This window comes from Vigna angularis, chromosome 1, assembly GCF_016808095.1.
Source record: "Vigna angularis cultivar LongXiaoDou No.4 chromosome 1, ASM1680809v1, whole genome shotgun sequence".
Classification (NCBI taxonomy): domain Eukaryota; kingdom Viridiplantae; phylum Streptophyta; class Magnoliopsida; order Fabales; family Fabaceae; genus Vigna; species Vigna angularis.
The window spans coordinates 16,550,238-16,573,970 of record NC_068970.1 but is presented as its reverse complement, the minus strand read 5'-3'; the positions used below and the strand labels follow the sequence as shown (position 1 = coordinate 16,573,970).

Here is a 23,733-nt window from a genome sequence, read left to right as displayed (position 1 = left end):
TATAATTTTTACTATATAATCATATCTATATGTTGGTTTTTTAATGTACAGCTTCATAATTTAAAATCTATGAATATGTACACTAATAACTATGTAAATGTGAGAATAGAATGATTAAAAATATATTGATTTAAAAAGTATCTAACCTATGGAAAGAAAGAAGTAGTACAAAGATGGTTAGTGGTGAGACAAATGTGTGAAAAATGAGGTAAAGTAATTTACTTAGAAAAAAAGGACATCCCTTGGTGGCACAAATTAAACGTAAAGTTACCAATCATGAGGGCTTTTTCTATTCTCCTTCAGCATAATTCTTCTTCACTTCCACTCATTCCAACAAACACATGTACAAATGCCAAAAAGAACAGATTTACTTATGTAATTGATTTTAGCCAACGTATCGAGTTGGGGTGGTCGAAAACTGCCAACCCACGTTAAAAAATGTGTGCATGTTCCAAGTCCCAATCATCCATGCGTCGGATCAACGTTTAACCACTTTTTATCTATTCCATCACTCGCCCATAAAAAAAAATAATAGAAAGAATAAAAACTTATTCTCAACTGTTATCATCACGCAAACCAAGAAAAAGAGACACCCAATACAATAATATTTTAGGGTAAAATAACTTTATTGGTTCACACAGCATTTGTGGCATACGAAGGACATAATTTCAGTCTGAATACTTCATGACAGATAAAGAATTTTGCACAAGCTATACCAGGCTATAGAAAGCTCGTAATATTATATAATTGTATATGGCATGCTTAAGTTTTGTCAATAATGTTGGCGAAGCATTTGAAGGAAGGCCAGGCATATCATATTGAGTTGGAAGTAGACTTGATTTTCCTTTGTTAAAGGAGACGTTTCACCCTTCTTTTCCTTGAATTGATCTTCACATGTTTCAGAGTTATCCAAGGAAGCACTCAGCTTTATAGCAGCAGTGTCAAAATCCTTCTGCTTGAAAGCAACCACAGCATCATCTAAGTCCGAAAGGGAATCCGAGTAAAGATCAAAGCAATCTCGTAAGCAAGCCTTTACGTATTGATCATAACTTTTATCCTTCAGGAGCTTTGAAATGATGGAAACCATGTTGCTTGCGTTGGACTTGGTAAGTTGAGTTGACATGCACACAAGACCTTCGAGGTTGGTCGGTGGTGGTTGCAACTTGGAGGAGGTATCTTCAAGGGATTCAACACAGAAATCATACTTCAAATTTGGGTCGTTCTTCGATGCCTCCTTGCAAGATTGAGAGATAAGATTAGAACTATTGGAGCTTTGGAACAGAAAGAGAAAGATAAAGAATATCAGTAAGTACGAAGAGAATTTCATTCTTGGCTTCTTCTTTTCTTTCTTACGATCGAGTATGTCTCTGAAAAAATGAGATTTAATTTATTCTACACATCACTTTGTACTATATATATATATATATATATATATATATATATATATATATATATATATATATATATACATATTGAAAAAGAGATGAGAAAAGATATATGAATCTCAAATTTTAAAATTTCAATAATAGATAAATATATTTTTATATCTATGTAAAATAGTTATAGAAAAATTGAAAGATTTTTAGAAATTAACTTAAATAAAAGATATTAAACAAAAAGGTTCTATATGTAGAACCAAATATAATATAATATTAAATATTTGCATTATCTTAATTTTAATTTTCTAAATTTGAATAATAAATAATATATTTTATTTTCATATAAAATATATCAATTTTTTAAAACTAAATAAAATAAAAAATATTACTGAATATATATATTATCCAGTTAGGTGTTCGTGTTGCAGCAGGAATCTGATGCTACACGCTGATTAATATGAAAGAAAACTTTGTGGGAAGGCAACCCTGATTAATAATGAAGGTGGAAAGCTAGGTTGAAACTAACATTATATGTTGCTTTCTATATTAATATCTGTTTTGATTGAGTTCGTGTTGGTAATCTTCTCATAATCATCATACTATATAAGTCACAGGAAAATTTTGCTACATGCATGCATATATTATGCTAAAGTAATAAAAAGTTATGTAAACATTATATATTACCGATGAGACCACATACGCTTAAGGAAAAAAAAAATGAGGTTCACAGATATAAAAGTAAACTAGTTTATTTTAAAATCAAAATATAAATTACGCATACATAAATTACACAGACACTCGTACTAGATCATACAACAAACTATAATTATATTACTTTTATCTAAAAATATATAGGAATCATCAAACACATCGCAATGAAACAGTTGCCATACTCAAACCTTCCAAAGACTCTTGTTGAATATGTTTCAATTAAGTCTAATATCTGAAACATAATTAGTAAAGGTAAATATCAGTTTCTAATATTAGGGTGATCCCTTGTATTCGCCATAAGAAAACCTTGATATAGAAATCTTATCTAGTTTCTCGCAAGTTGATTCTTATCTATATGATCGGATCATCAACAAATAATAGAATTTTTTACTTTCTTTCTTTTTAGAAAAATATAAAAGTTTAATTTTTTATAACTATTTTATCCTTGATGTATCATTCTATCATTATTCACAGAACAATCACAACAAATCTATACTTGATCAATCACACTGTCATTTAAGCGTTCATTCGTAAACGTATGATCTCATAACTTCTAGAGCCACATGCACCACCTCTACCAACCTCTCAATTGAGTCTTGATCATATGATTTATCAACTTCTACAATTTAATGCATCAATATCATTCACCAATACTTACGCATGAATTCTCATAACTTGAGCATCACTTGTTCCATAGGAGGGACAACTACGTAACCTTACTCAATCCTAAAATTTCATCGAGTTATCATTGTCTTTGTTTTGCTAACTTCTCTTATATTCTATCAATACAACAAAGCTATCCTAATTATCTATCTATCCTAGAAAAAACATTAAAAATGGAATTTTAGAAAAATAATTAATGAAATAAAAAAAATTAAACGTCATAACTCATATAAATTTCTGTTACTTATTTATTTAAAATTCGTCTTTATTAAATTGATAGATCTTACATTATTAATATATATTAATTAATTTTACAATGTATGGGAAGTAGAGATACTTGTGCCGTTGTCGGAAACTTTGAGAGAGTAGAACACGAAACCCGAAAACTCACATAAAAATATCTAAAAGATAACTATGTTTTTAGGCACATGCAAAAAATTCAGGTTTTTGTGGTTCCATTTTAATTATAAAATATTAAAAGGAATGAAAAAAACTATTAAAAAGAACATATAAAAGGTCATATTGTGATGTATCAAGTTGCAAGCCGTAGTTTAGTTTGTTGCTTCACGTCTTCACGCTTAACAAAATAAACCAATCAAATCACCACATAAAAGCAGGCAGTCTGAAGCTGCTAGCATCCAAAAATGGAACTGCCTAATTCAAAAGAGTTATAATGTTTACATAGATAAATGCTAAACTAATTAATACGTGGTTGAGATTTACGTGAACAGATGCGTTTATCATGATAAATAGTCAAATGATTGATGTTCTAAAGATTATTTTTTTTTAAGAATAATTTTAAAATCATAAATATGTTAATTGTTAAAATTCCAAACTGTTTGAAAATATATATTAAAGTTTTAATTATTTATTTTTTATAAATAATTCATTTTATGTTATCTCGAGACGCTATACAATAATCATACATGAGAACCAAACCAAATACAATAAGGAGAAAAACAAATATAAAAACTTTAGAACCAAACCAAATTCATGTCAGAATAAAAAATTAATATTTTCACATAGGAAATAAAAAAAAATATTGAGAAGTTATAATGTAAGACCTATGAAAAATATTTACTTTAATAGTAACAATTTTATTAGTAGCCGTAATAAATTTCTTTTTGAATGGAAAATATAATATGTTTATGTAAAAATAAAATGTGGAAAGCTAAATAAGAAATTTTGGTAGCTTAAATAGTAGAAAATTGTGGTGATTTTAAGAACATGGGTTCAAGCTCTTTTCTACCTTTTTGTTTAAAAAATTTTTAAAATATTGATAGTGGATAAGCACTCCACGTTTGAAGGCATTATAGAGGGATCAAATATGTCAAGTGGTGATTAAAATATTAATATAATAAGATAATATTAAAATAATAAATAATATTAAAAAATTGTTAAATAGTAAAATTTTTGGACTATAAATAGCCATGAGAGGGGAGGTTATTCTGCACAAAGAGAGGAATAATCAAGTGAGAAATCTTGAGAAATAGAGAAGAAAGAGTTAGGAAGAAATTTTTAGTTGCAAGAAGAGTAGAGGTTCTGGAGGGTTTTCGGGGAAACAAATTCTGAGCAAGAGATTAAGTCTGGAATAGAGGTAGGAGCTAACCTTTCTAAGCTTTTATATTATGATTTAGTATTGTTTTATTACTATTCATGTCTTGAAATTCTATGTGAATACTGTTAATGAAAAACATAGGTGCTTGTTATATATCTATCTATATTAAATTTCTGTGTTAATATTATACGTTGTTGTTTTGAATCTGTAAATAAGAAAATTGTTAAAAACTAGTCGAGGAACACTTTGGCTAAGGAAAGACTTGGTACTTAAGTTGTCCATTGTGATGCACCTCTCTTTACTAGAAGTCTACTCGACAAGTTTTTAACTTAAATCTTGTTGAACAGATTATGTACTGTTAAATTATTGTGCAATATATCTTGTTGGAATGAAAATTTCTGATGAATTCAGATTATTGTGGTGGATATGGAATTATGAATTATAATTGTGATGGTAGGATAGAGGAATCTTAAAAACCGGAGTTGGTACATCCCTGATCATAGAGCAACCCTGGTCAAATCCAGTAAGTTGTGACTAGTCATATGTACTGGCGTTTATGGTGAGTTTGATTCTTCTCCGGTGACCATTTATGGTGATAATTTAGTATTGTTAATTTATTTTGTGATATATTCATTTTTGTATGATTTCTGATGATTGTATTTTTGTATATTGGATTTGAATTTATGCATCTGAACATGATATGAGTATTATGGGAAGATTTTGTAATGGTATAATATGAGTTGAGGAATATGAGCATGGTATGAGTCTCGTGGAGAGATTCTGTAATGATATGGTATTAGTGTATATGTTGATGTTGAGGGTCCTGTTGTTGGAGGCTATCCTGATACTAGTATTATGGGGAGATTTTGTAATAGTATAATATGAGTTGAGGAATATGAGCATGGTATGAGTCTCGTGGAGAGATTCTGTAATGATATGGTATTTGTGTATATGTTGATGTTGAGGGTCCTGTTGTTGGAGGTTATCCTGATACTCTAATAATCATCCAATCTCAAGTAGAGAAGGATGAATTATGTGTGAGAGAGGCAGGAGGTCCTGGTCTATGTGCCGGTTTTGGACATAGTGTTGAGGACTAACCTTGTGGATGGTATGGAGTATTTTGGAAGTGTATTTGTAAGAAGAAGTAGAAGTCATCACAAGTGCATAACCTCTCGTGACCGCTCATCAACGCATCATCCGAATGAGTGTCTATTGAGTATTGTGGGATGAGTGTCTATTGGGTATTGTGGGATGAGTGTCTATTGGGTATTGTGGGATGAGTGTTTATTGGGTATTGTGGGATGAGTGTCTATTGGGTATTGTGGAATGAGTGTCTATTGAGTATTGTGGGATGAGTGTTTATGGGGTATTGTGGGATGAGTGTCTATTAGGAATTGTGGTATGATGGGATGAGTATTTATGATGCGATTGTTGTATGACGGTATGAGGGTGTCTGACATAATTATTATATGATGTTTGTTGAGTGTATCAAAGTAATTATGCATGTTTTATAAATGATTTGTTGCATGTTAGCTCACCCTACTTGTTTGTGTTTGTGTATGTGTGATGATCGTATAATTCGTTATACGGGAGCAGATGAAGGAATGTCGTCTGATTCAGTGCCAATGAAGAAAGAGATAGAAGAATAAATTAGAAGAATTCGAGTTATATTAAAAAACTTTATGTAGGGGTAGGAATATGGAGAAGTTCAACTCATATTTTTTTTATTTTTTATTTTAAAATTTGTTAGTTTATATATATATATATATATATATATATATATATATATATATATATATATATATATATATAAAGTTTTTAATTAATAATTAATATTTTTAATTGAATAAATTAAAATAATTATTATATTTACATATTAAATTATTCTTATAATTAATAATTTAATTTAAACATACTAATAAATTAAGTTACAATACTATTGTATATTTAAGTAATCATTTTCTTTTTAAAAGATATTTATGATTTGAATTTAACTCAATTTATCTAACCTTTGGTCAACATGATCTATAAGGATAACAGTGAAATCTATAATAATTTTTTCTTGAAATTGTTTCATTGGAAATCAAATTCATGATCTTGATTCTTAGAAATTGTCTCACTGAAAATCAAACTCGTAACATTGATTTTTATATTAATTGTTAAATTGATCATTTGTCATTTAACCAACATTTATAACTAATAAATCGTGACTTAGATATATGTCACTTAGTAATTGATGTTATGTTGTGATAGTAATAATCAAAGTTGCATTATTGTGATGAATAAATGTATTATGTAGGCCATATTTAAGGTGGTAATCATGATGTATTATGTGAACATTAAGTTTGGAGATTCACTGAAGTTTTAGTTTTTAGAAGTTCTACTACTACCTTGAGTTAAATAGACAAATGTATTAGAGATTGTAACATCATTTCAAGATGAAAAATTATTAATACTCGATGAGATATACAATAAATTATCTTATCATAAAAGTTTGTTAAATAAGATTTATATCAGAAAATATAAACTGTCAAATTATTTTTCTATCTTTTTTTGTTAAATAATATATTCTTGTATTCTACATGTCTTTTGTCGTCTTACTATACTATGAATGTCTTTTAATACATAAATATATTTAAAGGAATTGAAAATTGTAGAACCTCTAAATTTTCCAAAATTACTTTTAAGTTATATAATTTAGTTTTCATTATATATATATATATATATATATATATATATATATATATATATATATATATATATATATATATTCAGAGTATATAATTAACATAAGCACTGCCTAAAGTAAACGAAGATAGTTTATAAATTTGAATGCTTTCTGATACTTTAAATCTACAAATTTAGAGTGTTACACATGTAACTTTTTTTATTAAGCTATACATAAATTAAATTTACTAAATACATGAACTTATTTCACTTTATTTTAAATTTATTTTTTCTTTTCAAAATATTTGTGATTAAGTTTTATTTTAAACAACATATTTTTAAAGTCAACAAACTTTTTTTTTCTTTTTTTTTATGAAAGGATATAACACGGAGACTTTTTAAAAGGTTATCTGTCTTAATATTGTTCATTCTCAAATATGTTAAAGAATAGAATTCTAATAGAATTTGGTGCATTACTAATACGATCACACCAAAATCAACATATTCATTATAGTCTATAATCTTATTTAAAGAGAACCTAGTCATCTAAATGTTTATCTGAAATCACATTAGCCGACATTATTTAAAGATGCTTGAAGTGTATGATATCTCAAGAATTTGATAATGACAAATTTATTACATGTATAAGAAGAAACAACTATTAAGCTCGAGGTGTAATAATTCTATGTCTTAGAGATATCCAAAAAGATTTTGAAATTTTATTGTCCGACAAGCCTTTGAAAAACAATAGCATTTGAAGTGTCTCTTGTAAAAGAGCATCCAATAGGTATAGTATTCAAAGCTCATGTTTTAAGTGTTAGTTTGTTATAGGTTAATAATATATGTTTTCACAATCTATCATATAATCTATATATAAATTTATTTTACTTATTATATACAGTGTATTCAAAACTTTATTCAAGAAAATTGTATTGTATAAGACCATGATCATCTCAGCTTATAACAAAAGGTATTATGTGTAGGTAAAAGTTATGTCGAATCTAAGTATAAAGAGGGAGAGAGAGGGAACGAGTTTCACTATCCCATAATCATTCTAAAGAATATATTCATCATCATTTCTATATCCAAATTCAACGAGTATGAAATTTTTGTCTCATCCTCATCCCACTGAGTAAGGTGTGTATACATTCGTATCTGTATCCGTACCCACGCCTATTTTTTTACTATCTCAATATCAATTAATTATTTTTTATAAAATAATAAAAAATTCTTAGAAAAAAAATATAATATTATCAAATATTCAATATCAAAATGATATATTATTATTTATTCAGTATCAAATATTTAAAAAAAAATTATATCGTATGTATTTCAAATTAGAATACCAAATAAAATTTCATGAGACAAACATTTATTAAATTTTCAAAATTAATGGAACAAAGTTGATAAAGTTTAAAATAATTTTAAAAAATTACAAAAAGAAAATAGATAATCAAATTTAAAAATATTTTTAATGTCTTTCTACTCCTATTTTATTTAAATTCTAATGAAATCTCTTTCTTTATACACTAATAAAAATTATATTATACTACGTAAATGAAATCACACAAAAAAATAAAAATTAAACTAATAATAATTTAAATTCAACATAGATCTTTCATCTTTTAAACTTCGATACGAAATTAAACTAATAATAATAATATAAATTAGACTAATTGACATTAAATTATTATATTATAATAAATGATTTTTCTTTATATAATTGATGATAGAATTACCCTTATGATAATGAATTAAAAAATAAAAATAATTATATAAAAACAACAAAATAGTATTTTGCATGATAAAATGAACAACAAATAAAAATATAAAAAAGAAATCAAATGTGTTTCTTAGAAACAATTTGATACACCATTAAATAAAATCACACAAAGAAAAACAAATGTATAATTAAGAGTATGATAAGATAAAAAATACTTTAAATATCTAAATAAACTTTTCATATACCAAACTAGTCAAAGTGTATGGATGAAAATATTTTAGAAAAACAAAAAGGATTCTTCAAATGAAAGAAAACTTAAGAATAAATTAATAAAGAAGATAATTTTTTTATAAGATTAAATGTATTTTTAGTCACTAAACTTTGACTAGAATTCGTCAATTGTTCGAAAATTTAATGCATTTTGGTTCATAAACTTTAAAAATGAATAGATATAGTCATACCCAATTATGTTTAAATTTTTTTTACATGTCAAACATGTTTTATACTAGCATTTGAGATTTTACACCGTTTTACACGTTCACACTTCAATGTGAGCTTGAAAACGCATTTGACACATCCAAAAAATTTAACATAACTAAGTGAAAAAAAACTATATCCATTCATTTCAAAAATTTAGGGATCAAAATGTATTAGAGTTTTAAACATTGACGAATTCCAATTTGCGTCAAAATTCATGGACTAAAAAATTTAATCTTTTTTTATATTACCTAGTAAATGAAGAGTTTATATGTTATTAAACACTTAAATTAAGAGTTAAAGATTCTCATGTGAAAAAAATAAACAATAAACAAAAATATTAAAAAGGAGTAAAAATATTCAAATATAGACATAAAAAGTATTTAATTTGCATACATCATTAGAACATAATTGCACAAAGGTTCTGATAGAAGAAGAAATATCTTGAAGATGTGAATTGATTTCATAGTAAGTCAAACAATTATAAAAGAAAAAAAAATATACACCTAAAAAATGATTATAAAACTAAAGACTAAAACTTATATATATATATATATATATATATATATATATATATATATATATATATATATATATATATATATATATATATATATATATATATAACCTAATAAATTATGAGTATTTTAGTAATTTAAATAGAAATAGTTATTAGGCGGGTATAAAGATGGGGACAAGGCAAATATGTAATATTTATCTCAATCCTAATAACATCATAGATATAAAAATGTGTAAGTTACAGTTATAGTATTTTTTTTTTCATTTATATGTATGAAAACCCATTAGCATCATTTTGTGGATGATATTAATTGTATAATTTTTTTATCTTTTTTTGCAATTCCACTTTCAATAAATGATTCAATCTTTTATTTCTTATATGATTAATCATTAGAAAATTAGCAATAAGAGCCCGTGTTACATGAAAAAGAATAGGAAAAAAAATTTAACAACTTTTTAACAATTATGATTGATCCATTTCAAATATAAATAGAAACGCCTAATTCATGTTCAAAAATTTGTTAAGAAAAGTTGTTAAAATATCAATATCTACACTGCAGTTTTTTTATAATGGGGAAAAAAAGAGAGACCACGAAGAAACCAGGGAGCAGAGCACCCCTTCCATCATCCTGAAGTAAGTACGATGGACAAAGTTTGACCATCCCTGTGCAAACATGCAGTTGACAGCATATTTGGAAACTCTTACTGACTAAACAGACCAAAACGTAAGAAAGAAAAACGGTTGAAAAAACCAGGATAAAGAGAGAGGAAACACTCTTGTTTGAAGTTAATTATCTATGATTACAAAAAAAATTATATATATGTATGGGGAGAAGGTAAATAATTTACAAAAGGAGTGAGCGGGGTATATTGCATGAAGAGCTCTTAAAAATGTCACCTTCCACAATAGCTGATCTCAAGCTAAAGCATTTACACACTAAAATTATGGTGAAGTGAATTTTCAATGATATATTGAATGTCAGCTCGCATCCAAATTGTTGGTCTGTTGAGTTTTGCTCAATTACGGCCACTTGAATAGGTCAATGTACTTGGACTCGACCCCGGGATCAGAAGGAGAATCTTAGATCAGAATGGGACCGTATGTTGAATTGATATACAAGCCATTAATGATTTGAAACACAATGGTGTGGGTACTACCACGACCTTCGTATCAAGGTTTCTGTTATAACTTTGAGTGTTGCCTCCAAGGGCACCCCCCATCAAAAGCATGCTCCAACACATCTTCCACTCGTTTTGCCAGCAAAATCTGTAAGGAAATTTAAAAGATAAAATTGTGATTTTCTGCTTCATTTCAGTGCTGATAAAACCTGATTGAGAAACATTAAAATGTAGAAAACGAAAATAGGCATTTACAAGGCCTACTGAAGGTTTGAATATACTAGTTAAAAATAAATAAAGAATTTTCAAGACCGTTGAATTGTCTAGATTAATAGGAAACATGGTCACTCGTAGTCGTAAAATGTGCAACCTTGCAGCAAAACAGGGCTGTTGAATTACCTCCAAATTGGCTAGCACTGACGATGGTACTTCAACCAAGTCCTTCAAGTTCCTTTCAGGCATTATAACTCTCTTAATACCATAACGATGTGCAGCTAGTATCTGAAATAATGAAAAAGGTCATTTTTACCACCTTTTACAACCTTAATCTTTCTTAATCTCTTTCTTGAACATGTTTAATTAGATACGACCAATGCAGTTAAAGCCGCACAAAACTGGAAAACTAACTATTACAAAAGCATTAACTCCATCTGAAATAGCAAACTGGGTTAATATAATTCTACCCAGAAATTGGTTAATTTCTTTTGGTAAAAAAGCATAATAGAGTTAATTAAGTCTCTATAAGCTATGAAGCCCATGGCGCCTAAAAGCACAAAAGAGATCCATTTTCTGTATGTCTATCCCAAATAATTCACAAAGATACGTATCGGTCATCTCTTTCCTCAAAGGAACGAGTGTTGAACTCAAACAGAGAGACAGAGCATGCTAAAAAAATTAAGTTCGACCAAAACCAAACAAAAAATACAAAATAGGACAGATCTATTATGGGACCGAAGAGTTAATTAAGTCATTAAAAATAATGCTAAGCTATTCCAACTTCTGACAACAACCAAATTTTATCTCAGAAAGTGAAATTGGTTACTGTTATGTGTACTGTGTTGTCAATGGAAGGCAGCAGGCAAAACTTACTCTTACTTTTACGGTGGACAGCGTGGCAGAATGGAAAAAATTATAAAATCTAACCAAAAAACTCACACATTGAATAGTATGTATTGCGAACATGAAAAAACGACAAATCAAATTAACCCATCACAACTCACAAGTTATGAACTTATTTTTCTTATTTTTCATCCTACTTTACTTTTTTGTCCTTATCATCAGTATGTTTCTTAATTTCAGCCCACGCTCTGAATTCATTCTATTTAGGTCAATAGTCCTGTCTCAGAAAGTTGACAAAGGTCCAAAAGATTTAAGAATTTTACCTTATCCTTGACACCACCAACGGGTAGGACCAGACCTCTCAATGTCATCTCTCCAGTCATAGCCGTGTCTGATCTCACCCTTTGCTGACTGAAAAGTGATACTAATGCCGTGACCAAAGTCACACCTGCTGAGGGACCATCTTTAGGTACAGCACCTGCTGGAAAATGTATGTGTACATCACGACCCTCCAAAAGACTAAATCCCTCCTCAGCAGCCAGCCTAAGATCAGTTGCCCTTGCCCTTACCTACAAAACCAATCCTTCATAGTTAAAGAAAAGCAAGTAATGATTCCCGATTTAATCCATATGTTGAGCATATATAACAGTCTGATGGCATCTATAAAAAGGAAAATGAGAGCCAAAGTGTACAACAAGCATATCATGCTGATACAGCCTTCAATCTGAATGACCCAATAAGGCTTAAAAATAAAAGAATACTTCACTTGTGCACACCGCAAGATTCAAACAACAGTTTTTTTTTTCAACAAACACACTTAATGGACTCTGATGGATACCGAAAGTACAGAAATAGAATAGAGCACAATAGGTGATAGAAATGTATATAATATTATTGAAAGATAGGAAAATAAGAGGAGTGAGACTCCCACATGGCTAACACAGCACTCAAATCTAATACCTTGCAATTGAATCCTAACATCTCACCACATTCCAAAATCCTAGGACCCATGTGATCTAACCACAAACTAAACCTTTGACTAGTCTTAACGAACACAGCAATGTTAGCATCACCACCCATGCTACTTTTTGGCAACTCAGAAATATGGAGGTAAGCCCCAAATAAAAATTGATAAGAATATTGGGAGAACCACATCATAATAGCTGATCGGGACCTTATAATTGGATCCAAACAGGAACAATAAAATTCAAGATACAATACTAGCAAACCATAACCATAGATAAACTTTTATGAACATGATGCTAGATAAAACCAATCAAGATGGAAGGATAATTAAACAAATTGGATTTTATTGCATACCCATGTTAGAGCAATCTGAGCTGATTCTTTTATTACATCACCAAGCTGTCCAGTAAGATGCAGTTCACCCTTCCCAACCATTGCTGTAGCCTCCACAAACTGAACTTCTCCGCCAAAGGCAGTCCAAACTAGCCCAACAGAGACCCCAGGGGTAGCCACACGTTCGGCAGCCTCACTACCATCAAATCTTGGGGGCTGCATTACATGACATCAGATAAATAATTTCCTTCAAAATTTTCTTATGAAAAAGGTTTCATGGTGACATCACAACCAAGCCAATTCATTTACACTTAATATATCAAAGAAATGTTGTAAACATTCATTATAACATGCTATGGCATATCAATTACCCCAAGCACTTTCTCAAGCATAGGTTCGTCCACAACCAATGGAGAGGCAATCCTGAATGTGTTTGTGATGTCCCGACTATTGACACCAATAGGTATCACTTCCATCTCAACTTCAGTCCCGTCAGCCAGTCTGTTTTCCACAAGTGGTGTAGTAAGTCCTTGCATCCCTTTGTTTAATGGAACTACTTGTTCTTGCTCTAAAACTCTTACTGCAGCAGCTCGAGCCAAGGCAGCTATATTCCTTTCCAAATTTCTCACACCAGCTTCCCTAGTATATCTGTTAATGACAAGCTTTACCATTGCCTAAATCAAAATAGCCCTTCATTAGATTTCTATACAAATTTTCTTTCTAGGAACACAAAATGGTATAGGAAGTATTTCAGTTGAGATTATCCTTTTATAGTAATTTCAGTTCAGACTATTATGCTACATACGATTTCATAGTTTAATAGCATCCTTAAGAACAAGGACCATGTAGAAGGAAAGAATGCAATCACAAGGATTAGTAAAAGAAAGACTTCAGATATTCAATCAATAAAATGTAAGATACAACCAAAACATAGAAAGCAAGGATTAGCAAAAGAATGACTTTAGATATTCAATCAATAAATGTAAGATACAACCAAAACATAAAAACCAGTTATTTTCCACAATGGCAAGACTGAAAAGATATTTACAGTTATGGATACTATCAAAATCAATTGCTCACCCGTACATTTACAATACCATGTAAACTAATAATACTTCATATGTTTGTCTTCTTATTCCTTTTATTTTTGCCCTTTCCTTGAATGAGAAGAAACTTTTTATGTTTCCGAAACTATTTTTGTATAATCAAAAAACATTCGCTACCTCTGGAATCTGAAGAAACTCAGAACTCAATCCATGTTGGTCTAAAACTCTTGGAATCAAATGCTGCATAGCTATGTGGAGCTTTTCCTCAGGTGTGTATCCAGGAAGCTCAATTACTTCCATCCTATCACGAAGTGGTGGAGGAATGGGTTGCAACCTATTTGCCGTAGCCACAAAGACTACCTTGGATAGATCAAATGGAACATTCAAGTAGCTAGCTAACGTTAAGGAATCCGACAGATTTTTTTACAGTAAAAGATAAAATATTACTAAATAGTGAGGGGAATGCTTTGTTGTCAGTAACAAGGAGGATAAGAAATCATTTGGGCAATGTGCGTTAAAAGGGAAACAGGGCGAAAGTGAACAATTCTCGTCAAGTAATAGATATATTAGGGTATACATTAACACAATTTCCTTACAAAAAAAAAACAACTTGTGTCAAGATTAACTTACCCTTAACAATCAAATGTCAAAAAGGAAGATGGTGAAATCTTCAGAAAAATAAAGTGAAGGTAGCTAGATCAAGTTCAAAATAAGAATATAGTTTATGCTAGAAAAAAAAAAAAACTCAATTATGGGCAGACAAGCAGATGGTAAAAATGAAAAACAGGTGTCTCCAACCAGGAAATAGCTATTGTATTATTCATTCTTTCAACTTAAGGCTTTTTTATGTGGCTAGGTGAGGCGTGAAAGGGAAAAATTTTCATCAGAAAGGATGTCGGGGACTGAAAAAGTATCATCCCATCTAACAAGGGAGGAGAGCAAATTCAAGGAACACATCTTGAAAAGTAAAGGATACTGATCGTTGAATGATTTATTTTGTTCTGGATCAAGAACCTCTAGCAATGCTGAAGCTGGATCTCCACGAATATCAGAGCCTGTCTTGTCAACTTCATCAAGCAACATGACAGGATTGCACACACCTACTCTCTGTAAGTTAGATGTAAAATGAAATGATCAGTATAAAATTCAAAGAGAGAAAAACACATCAACAACCATATTATATATTCAATTTTGTATGGTATAATCTTAATGCTTGCCCTTAATGACTTGAAGTACACGTTATAATGTGAGAAAGAAATAAAACAGTATCCAAGCTTTAAAATACTTCGTATGAAACATTATGTTAATGTGAGATGATGTCTTCTCACTCTATATATGTACATCGGTAAAATATGATTACTAAAATTATCTTAATTTCATACAAACACATTAATTAGAAAAATATTATTATATAGATGAAACATTTTTACAATGTAAAGAAAAAAGAAAACTTAGATACTATTATGACCACAAGAGAATAAAGAACAACCCCATGAGTTCACTAATCAAAACTATTTATTAAACTCCATATTCTCTCTGAAGTATTATAAATTACACAAAAAATATATATCCAGCATCATACGATCATAGAAGAATAAACAAACTGTCAGTGGATCCGCTAATGAGTAAAAACTACTTGTTAACCCACGTTTTAACATTCCGATCGTTCAATATCAGTGGCCTCCCTCCTTGACAAAAAAAGTTGTAAGGAGACATGAAAATATTATGATAGGAGGATTTTGTATCTCCTTGTCTCCTAATAATACCACAACAGTTTTTATATATGAAAATAACATGATAGGAGGATTTTGTATCCTCCTAAAAACAAAGTGTTAGGACGTGGAGAGTATATGAGAGGAGGAAGGAGAAACAGAACACTTAAACACTTAACTGCTAGTCAGTTAAGAACACCTAACTACTTAACTGCTAATCAGTTAAGTGAGGGGGCAGGAAAAGGACCTATATATTAGGACCCTTAGTGTTTCAGTTGGCTGTTGAGTAGTTTGTATGTGTAGACCGGTCTTAGCACCAGGTGAAGGAGGTTAAGCTCCTGAGATACAGTGTAATCTTGATTCTTTTGTTGTGAATACCAATCATACTCTTCTTTCTTTTCCCATTTTTGACTGTGGTGTTTGAGTAGAGATAGAACTGGTTAGGAATTCTTTTCAGAATCCCTAACACAAAGAAGCAAACGAGAGTTGATTAAAAAACGTAGATCAAGGGGGCTCTCTATTGCATTTGCATATCTGATTCTAATTTCTGAAACTCGTCTATGTAAGTGACAATATCCCTTATGTTATCCTCTATTGAAAAAAAAGTCAAGTTAGATAATAGGGTTTTCGTTTTAGTCCATCTCTGTCTATAACTCTGACTTCAAATTAGAGTGCACTGAAAGGAGTGAGAACTGTCTGATCTAATACTCTAGTCATAATCATATGCACCAATTACTCAAAAATGAGGCCCTCCAAGTCTCAATATAAAAATTACTAAATCTCCTTTCTTATCCTCCCTTTCTATTCTAACTGATAAGCATTTTCTGTAATACAGTTTTATGTAAGCATTTTGGAATCTTAGATCTAGTCTTTATGCATCCTAATTCTGACTCAGTTCTAGTCTCATTTACTAGGAGTAACACTGATTCAGTCCTAATACATCGATCATATGCACCAAACCCTCATAAATACAGTTTTCCTAATTCCGACTAAGTTTTAGCCTCATTCACTAGTCCTAATAACTCATTCATAGAGGTTTAGTCTCGATGCATCCTAGTTCTGAGTAAGTTCTTGTCTCATTCACTAGAACTAATACTGATTCACTCCTAATAATCCATTCAAATGCACCAAATCCTCATAAATGCAGCTTTTCTTCTGTACAAGAGGCCCTTCCAATGTCGAGTAAAAAAATATACCGAGTCTCCTGTTAACTCCTCCATTTGTATTCTAACTGAATCAACATTTATGTACTACAGTTTTGCATAAGCATTTTGGAATTTCGGATTTAGTCTATATCCAACCTATCCTAAAACTGACTCAATTCTAGTCACACTCACTAGGACAAAACCAAAAGGCCTAGGCCCAGAGAAAACAAGAAAATGAAAGCATTCCATCTCTCATAATCTAAAACTATCAATAACCTCACCCGTGTATTTGTAAATGTCATGCAAATCAGAGGCTATTACAAGTAATGTCAGAAATTTTAAATTCAGTTGAACCTTTAATCCATCTATGAGCCGCCCAGGCATGCTTCCAACATATGTTCTCCTATGTCCTCTAATATCAGCCTCATCCTTGACTCCACCAAGGGATATGCGCACAAATTTTCTTCCCAAGGCAGCAGCAATAGAAGATGCCAAAGATGTTTTCCCAACACCTGGTGGCCCAACAAAGCACAACACAGGACCCCTTGCATCTGGTTTAAGCTGTAAAGTATACATGTACTTAAATTAGTAACTAATTAAATTTCAAATACACTAGAAAAGTATAGTAAGAGTTGTTTGACAACCTTGCGAACAGCCAGGTATTCAATTATCCTTTGCTTAACCTTCACTAAACCATAGTGATCACTATCAAGTCGCTTCAGCGCAGCTTTTAAGTCCAGTTCAATCTCTTCACTAGCTTTCTGCCAGGGCAGGTCAGCAAGAAGCTCTAGGTAAACCCTTGAACTGTTATACCCAGGTTGCTGTGGCTGCATTTTTTTAAGCCTCCTGAGACACAAATTAGTAAAATGAACTGATTGTCTATCTAAGGCTACAAAAGCACTTAAATTACGATAGTATCATTTTCTTTTTCATTTTGCAGATCATATGTAACAAGTTATTCCCTCACAAAGTTCAATCCTAAGTTCAGCACCATATCTAACTATGTTCCCATTGAGAAGTACCTCAACTTTGATATTATCCTTTTCATTTTGCAAATCATATGAACAAATTATTCCCTTAAAAAGATAAATCTTAAGTTTATCACTACATCTAACTATGTTTCCATTGAGAAGTACCTTAACTCTCTGTGTGCATGTTTCCATATATTCTGTGGCATTCTTGCACTTTGCATTTTTCTTTCGAGAGCAGCCAGGTCATCCTCATCATCATCATTATCACCAAGCTCCTCTTTTATGGCCCTCATCTAAATATATAATACATAAAGAGAACATTTCAATTAAATTAACACACATAAACAAAGCAGAAAAATGCTCCAATGCAGCATTTCCTGCAAGGATTTATCTAAACCGAGAGAAAATACATTGCTATTTTTCCACATATTTATATATATTGCGGTCATTAAGGAAAGAAAAATTATCTACTAAAGCATACTATGCACGAGGACTTCCTACTTGTCATAATAATCTGAAAAAACTATTGGCTTGAAACATTTAATTGAATTTTAGAAGGATGTAACTCTCCTCTCAGTATAACACCTATACCCTTGCATTTGTATATGACAAATAAATCATGAAAAAAGGTGCAAGAAAACTAACCTGCTGGCGCAAAAGAAATTCTTTCTGAGATTTTGACAATTGTCCTTCAACCTTTTGAGTAATTTTCTCAGCCACACGAATTGACTGTTGGCATATACAGGCACAAGTAGAATTAGTGAAGCTAAAAGACCAAGCCAAGTCAAGCGTCAGTAACTCTATTACTCACCTGTAAATGCCTGTCAACTAACTCAGTTGCTTTTGAAAGCCTCACTTTGGGGTCAACTGAGTCCAGCATAGATAATTGTTCTTCAAAACTTATCTCAAAACTAGCAACAAATATATCAGCCAACTTGTGAACTGGAACGTTATCCAAAAGGACTTTTGTCCTTCCACCAGTTTTTTGTTTCTATAAACAAGCAAGGAATTGTTAGCTAAACAGAAAGGATGGCAATCCCAAAATATTAAAATTAACAGTTTATGCATATAACTATGAAACAGAAGTTAACATCAATAACCCAAAATATTTTAGGCAAGCATAGACTGAAATGGTAAATTCAACTAATATTTATATTATCCTAGGTTTTCTAGAGCTAAAAACTCAAATAACAATTTTGTATTTTCAGTAAATGTTAAGTGCTAAAGGTAAAAGCTTTACCAGCTCCAAAACAGAAATAAGCTCCATAGCAGTAGCTTTGAATTGGCGAGACAACAATATGAAATCTGGGTCTTGCTCCACTTGTTCCAGCTCTAGATTATAAAAATGGAAGCAACTAGTCTTCAGAGTTAATGAATTAAATTTTATCAATGGTTGAATCATCATGAAACAAGTATAAAATTCCTTTTTTCCATTTTACCATAATGCTAAAAGCCACACTGTTAAGCTGAAAACAATAAAATTCTTTTTACTGTATACTTCTCACGAGGAAAGAGCATGCTAGTTTAAAAGGTATTAAAGTTCAGGTACTAAGAAGTGCCTTGAAAGCACCAGTAAATGGTATGGTTTAGTCCTATGAAAGGGGTAGAGGATCATGAAGAACATTGGAAGAAGTTGTTAAAAGGGATGTGAAGGGGAATAACTCTCTAAAGATTTGTTTTTTGAATTAAATGTTCACAGTCAGAAAACAAAAACTTCAGTTTATAGTGTTTACATCAAGTGGAAGGCATAGGTCTCCAAATAATCATTTAACTGTTTATAGAAAATAAAATATCAAATTTCTGGTGGAACCCATCACTGTCGGATATACAACTCTTACAATATAGATTTCCGACACAGAAGCTAATACTGAAGAAAGAGTACTAACAACTTACCAGTCTTAGTCATTTCAAGGGAAGTTATCCTTGCAGTATGGTATATTCCTCTTGTGCTCAGTTCCTGTACTCTAAATCTGCATAAACCTTCAAGAACAACTGTGTATGTAACCCTCCCACTTGGTTTCTCCACTCCCCTTGATAAATGTAAGGGTCGGGCAGCTACTCCCCTGGAACCAAAGTTGATAAAAATCCACCGAAATTTTCAGGTTTCATTTTGCAACATTTGATCAGATAAGTAAGGGCTAGTTTGTTTTAAGAAAACATTTTCTGTTTCCATTTCCTGTTTTATCTAATTATTACACAAATTCCACCTATTTTTCACTTTGTTTCCTGTTTTTAGTGATTTCTACATGAAATGGAGAAAATACCAAAATGTTTGTTACACAATTTCCTGTACAAATATTTGAAAATCAGAAATAAAGTGAAAATAAGGTGATAATAATAGTTATCATCAGAGAAAATAGAAAACATTCTGTTCAAACTAAACAAGCCATAAGTTGTTCAATTGATAGAATTACAAAATTATTGTACTTTTTTGTAATTACCAACATCTAAAGGTAGATATACAAAAGAAGCCATCAGTTCAGGCAAAAAAGAAAAAGACAACAGACTTTTGAACTGTTACAATTTATAACATCATTAAAAACGTTCAACTTATACAACTTAATCCAAATTGCAGATGGAGTGATGAACTGTTAGAATGTATAACATTTATTATCAACTAACTTGATCTGAGATTATAGAATGACACAAAAGGTATTCGTTTGAGTCTTACCTATTGTGCCAATGAACAACATCATTCTGCTTTTTTGTGTCAAGCTTATGAGAATCCGATGAACCACCTTGAACTCTTGTGTTTTGATTTGCAGAATCAGTGCCTGTGCTTATTTGGTCGAGGTGAAAACAAAAAAGAGTAAATAGTTCTTCTTATCCTAACAATGTAAAGGTTTTTATATTCAATCCCCCATTGTCTTCCATGATAAAGAAGTATGACTGTTGAATGCTATAATAACTATCTTAAAAGTCATGTCAATAATACATTTGTATTGGTTGACAGTGTAAATATTTCCACACTAATAATAGTGTATAAAAACTAAACTTAAAAAAAAAAAACAATTTATCACCTTCAGATACAGTAGGACCTGCTGGCTTAATTTCAGCAGCATCACGCACTGGCAGGATGCCAATCAACCCCTTCTCTTCTCGCTGCCAAAGCTCTTGTTCCACCAACTTCACACTTCAGTAAATCAAAGAAACAGTCACAGGTAATGCTTAAAGACATCGAGAAATTAAAAATGTTGAACTTTTTGGTACAGTCAATGAGTCACTTTTGTTTTAGTAAACCATTGTAACTAAAACAAAAACAATAAATGAACAAGTAAATACTAAGTGGACAAAGTATCCTCTTTTTACATGAATTGACAAAATAATCCTTAGAAACATAATTTCAATGTCAGTAGCACTCTTTACTGTTAAATGAAATGTACTTAAAGTCACAAAACTGCGAGCTAGTGAGACATCAAATAAAAAGTTGACCCATAACTTAGAGTACCCACTAGCAAATACCCAGACAACAAAAACGTGTTTAAGAGGGACCCATAACTTTAGGATTACCAATAAATACCAAGCTAACAATAATGACGCGTTCAAGAGTTGAAAAAAGAGTATTAGAAACTATATTGCCAATATTTCTCTCATCCTGAAAACGAAAATTCCATTAATCCTCTCCAAATATAATTTATTTTAGCTGATCCTTTTAAACTATGGAGTCTAATTTCACCCAAAAATTCCATCAATCATCCCTAAATATTCATTTATTTTAATTTGTCAAATTAAAGTTTGTAGTAAAAAAAACAACACTCAGCCATGTTTGCCTAATTCTTGTAATTTGAGAACTAAAGTAGCCACCTAAATAACTTTCGGAGACTGTAATTTAACTGATTGGGGTAAATTAAGGAGCAAACTCGAAAGGAGATCAACAGACAAAGCTGCGGATTATAGTAATAAAAAACTCCTCCGGATCAAACAAAACAAGCACTCAAAACCAGAATTGGAGGAATAAAAGTTAATATGTCGTATTAATTAAATGCCAACTTGAAGGGGAAACGGAGAAGGAGAGGTACCTGGTAGGGGAAGTGCAGCGGATTCTGATGATGGCGCCGGGTAAGAGAACCTTGTTCTTGAAAGGGAGAATCGCCAAGCGACTAGGCAGCTCCACCGATTCGGCCATGGTCGGAACTCAGTGAAAAAAGGGCCCTCGATTGGATTGATTTGTAAGAGAGGAAAAGAGAAGAGAAGAGAAGCGAAGGGTGAAGAGATGAACCAACGATGGGAATAAATACAGAATCCGATTCGAAACAGACAAACGATAGGAACTAACTGCCTCTGTTTTCCTCCCAATTTTCATTTTTTATTAGTATCTTCTATTATCTTTTTATTTTATTTCACGTGTACTATTTTTTTTATCACTGACATATGTCATATTATCTAAAACTTTTCTAGAAAGCATTTAATAAAACTTCAATCATTTATCATTTCCTCTACTTACTATAATTTAATTTATTTAATGGAACACAATTTGTAGTTTTACAAATATTTAGTTTCATACAATCATAAATGTGACTTTGTTTTAAATTTATCAATTTTATTATATTTAAATTAAATGCTTTAAAATGTTATATAACATATTTTTAAATTAAGATAAAAGGGTATGGTGGAGAAAGATATTTGTAGGCAGTCGCAAATACGTCTCCAAACATAAGTGTAACTTTTGCTATGCAATTCCATGACAAAAAGAAAATCGCCAATGCGTCTCTTATATAAATAAAAATATTGAATATTTTATTAGAAAAAAGGTAAAATTTTCAATATTTAACTACATGTGTATACGGTGAGTTGAATCCCCTATATATTTTTTTAACTATTACTTAAAGTATAATTGTTTAAAATATTATAAAAGTGGGTAATTTTATCATGTAAAAATCCATATATAAAAACTGTTGTGGTATTATTAGGAGACAAAGGGGTGTGCTTATTAAGTATCAATATTATGAAGTTCTTGGAAGAAAGTTCCGTATTGAGTTAATATACTGTATCTGTACTCTTAATTATTATATCTTACGTCGGTACACACACACACACATATATATATATATATATATATATATATATATATATATATATATATATATAAAAGAATAGAATGTACAATTAAAATTTCTTAAATGTCCATAATTACTTTTTCGACACCTTTAAATTTTATTAGTATTATTATAAATATTTGTATTATTACTATTATGTGTATTAATTATATAATTAATATTATATATTATTAGTATTATTTTTTGAAATAATATTAGTATTAGTCATGATATTAACGTTATTAGTATTAGTATTATTATTAACATTAGAAATAGTATTATCAATAACAATAATATTATTAGTACTGTAGTATTACTATTAGTAGTGTTATTAGCATTATTAGTATTAGTATTGGTGTTATTGATATATTAATATAAATGTTATTGCTGTTAGTATTATTATAAATATTAGTATTATTATTACTGTTATTAATATTAATTGTTAGTATTAGTATTATTTTTAGTAATATAAATAATATTATTATTATTTAAATTAATATTAGTATTAATTGTATTAATATTATTATAATTATTATTATTATTATTAGAATTAGAATTAACATTACCAATTACCAATACTAATATAAAACTTCATTCTCCAAATGATATTTGTAATGTTTCTCATAAACGGTTTCTCATATAGTAAATG

The 23,733-nt window shown here is 30.3% G+C and overlaps 2 protein-coding genes across 3 annotated transcripts; both read right to left on the bottom strand.

The window, feature by feature from the left end:
• Positions 1 to 597: 597 nt before the first annotated feature.
• On the bottom strand, positions 598 to 1,392 carry LOC108340032 (putative invertase inhibitor). The gene has a single exon (XM_017577263.2). The coding sequence runs from the start codon at positions 1,325 to 1,327 to the stop codon at positions 773 to 775; it is 555 nt and encodes a 184-aa protein (XP_017432752.1). The 5' UTR covers positions 1,328 to 1,392; the 3' UTR covers positions 598 to 772.
• A 9,062-nt stretch (positions 1,393 to 10,454) lies between these two features.
• Positions 10,455 to 22,304, bottom strand: LOC108345822 (lon protease homolog 2, peroxisomal). 2 transcript variants are annotated; one of them, XM_017584610.2, is made up of 17 exons: positions 22,068 to 22,304; positions 21,069 to 21,181; positions 20,720 to 20,822; positions 19,942 to 20,111; positions 19,289 to 19,380; positions 18,860 to 19,039; positions 18,694 to 18,777; positions 18,214 to 18,341; positions 17,722 to 17,923; positions 17,432 to 17,638; positions 15,197 to 15,327; positions 14,398 to 14,611; positions 13,546 to 13,848; positions 13,196 to 13,390; positions 12,199 to 12,444; positions 11,216 to 11,317; positions 10,455 to 10,964 (listed from the first exon to the last, which is right to left on the bottom strand). In XM_017584610.2, exons 1-17 carry the CDS (start codon positions 22,172 to 22,174, stop codon positions 10,881 to 10,883), a joined length of 2,661 nt encoding a protein of 886 aa, XP_017440099.1. In that variant the 5' UTR covers positions 22,175 to 22,304; the 3' UTR covers positions 10,455 to 10,880. The 2 variants fall into 2 exon arrangements, with proteins under 2 accessions (XP_017440099.1, XP_052731736.1); XM_052875776.1 differs by lacking the exon at positions 22,068 to 22,304 and having other exon boundaries at positions 20,720 to 20,876.
• Between the last annotated feature and the right edge of the window lie 1,429 nt (positions 22,305 to 23,733).

Coding starts and splice junctions, on each gene's coding strand:
- LOC108340032 (XM_017577263.2), bottom strand. CDS start 1,327: ATGAAATTCTCTTCGTACTTACTGATATTCTTTATCTTTCTCTTTCTG.
- LOC108345822 (XM_017584610.2), bottom strand. CDS start 22,174: ATGGCCGAATCGGTGGAGCTGCCTAGTCGCTTGGCGATTCTCCCTTTC. Junction 21,182..22,067: donor CGCTGCACTTCCCCTACCAG/GTACCTCTCCTT, acceptor GATTTACTGAAG/TGTGAAGTTGGTGGAACAAG. Junction 13,849..14,397: donor AGTTTCTTCAGATTCCAGAG/GTAGCGAATGTT, acceptor ATTTTGATTTAG/GCAATGGTAAAGCTTGTCAT.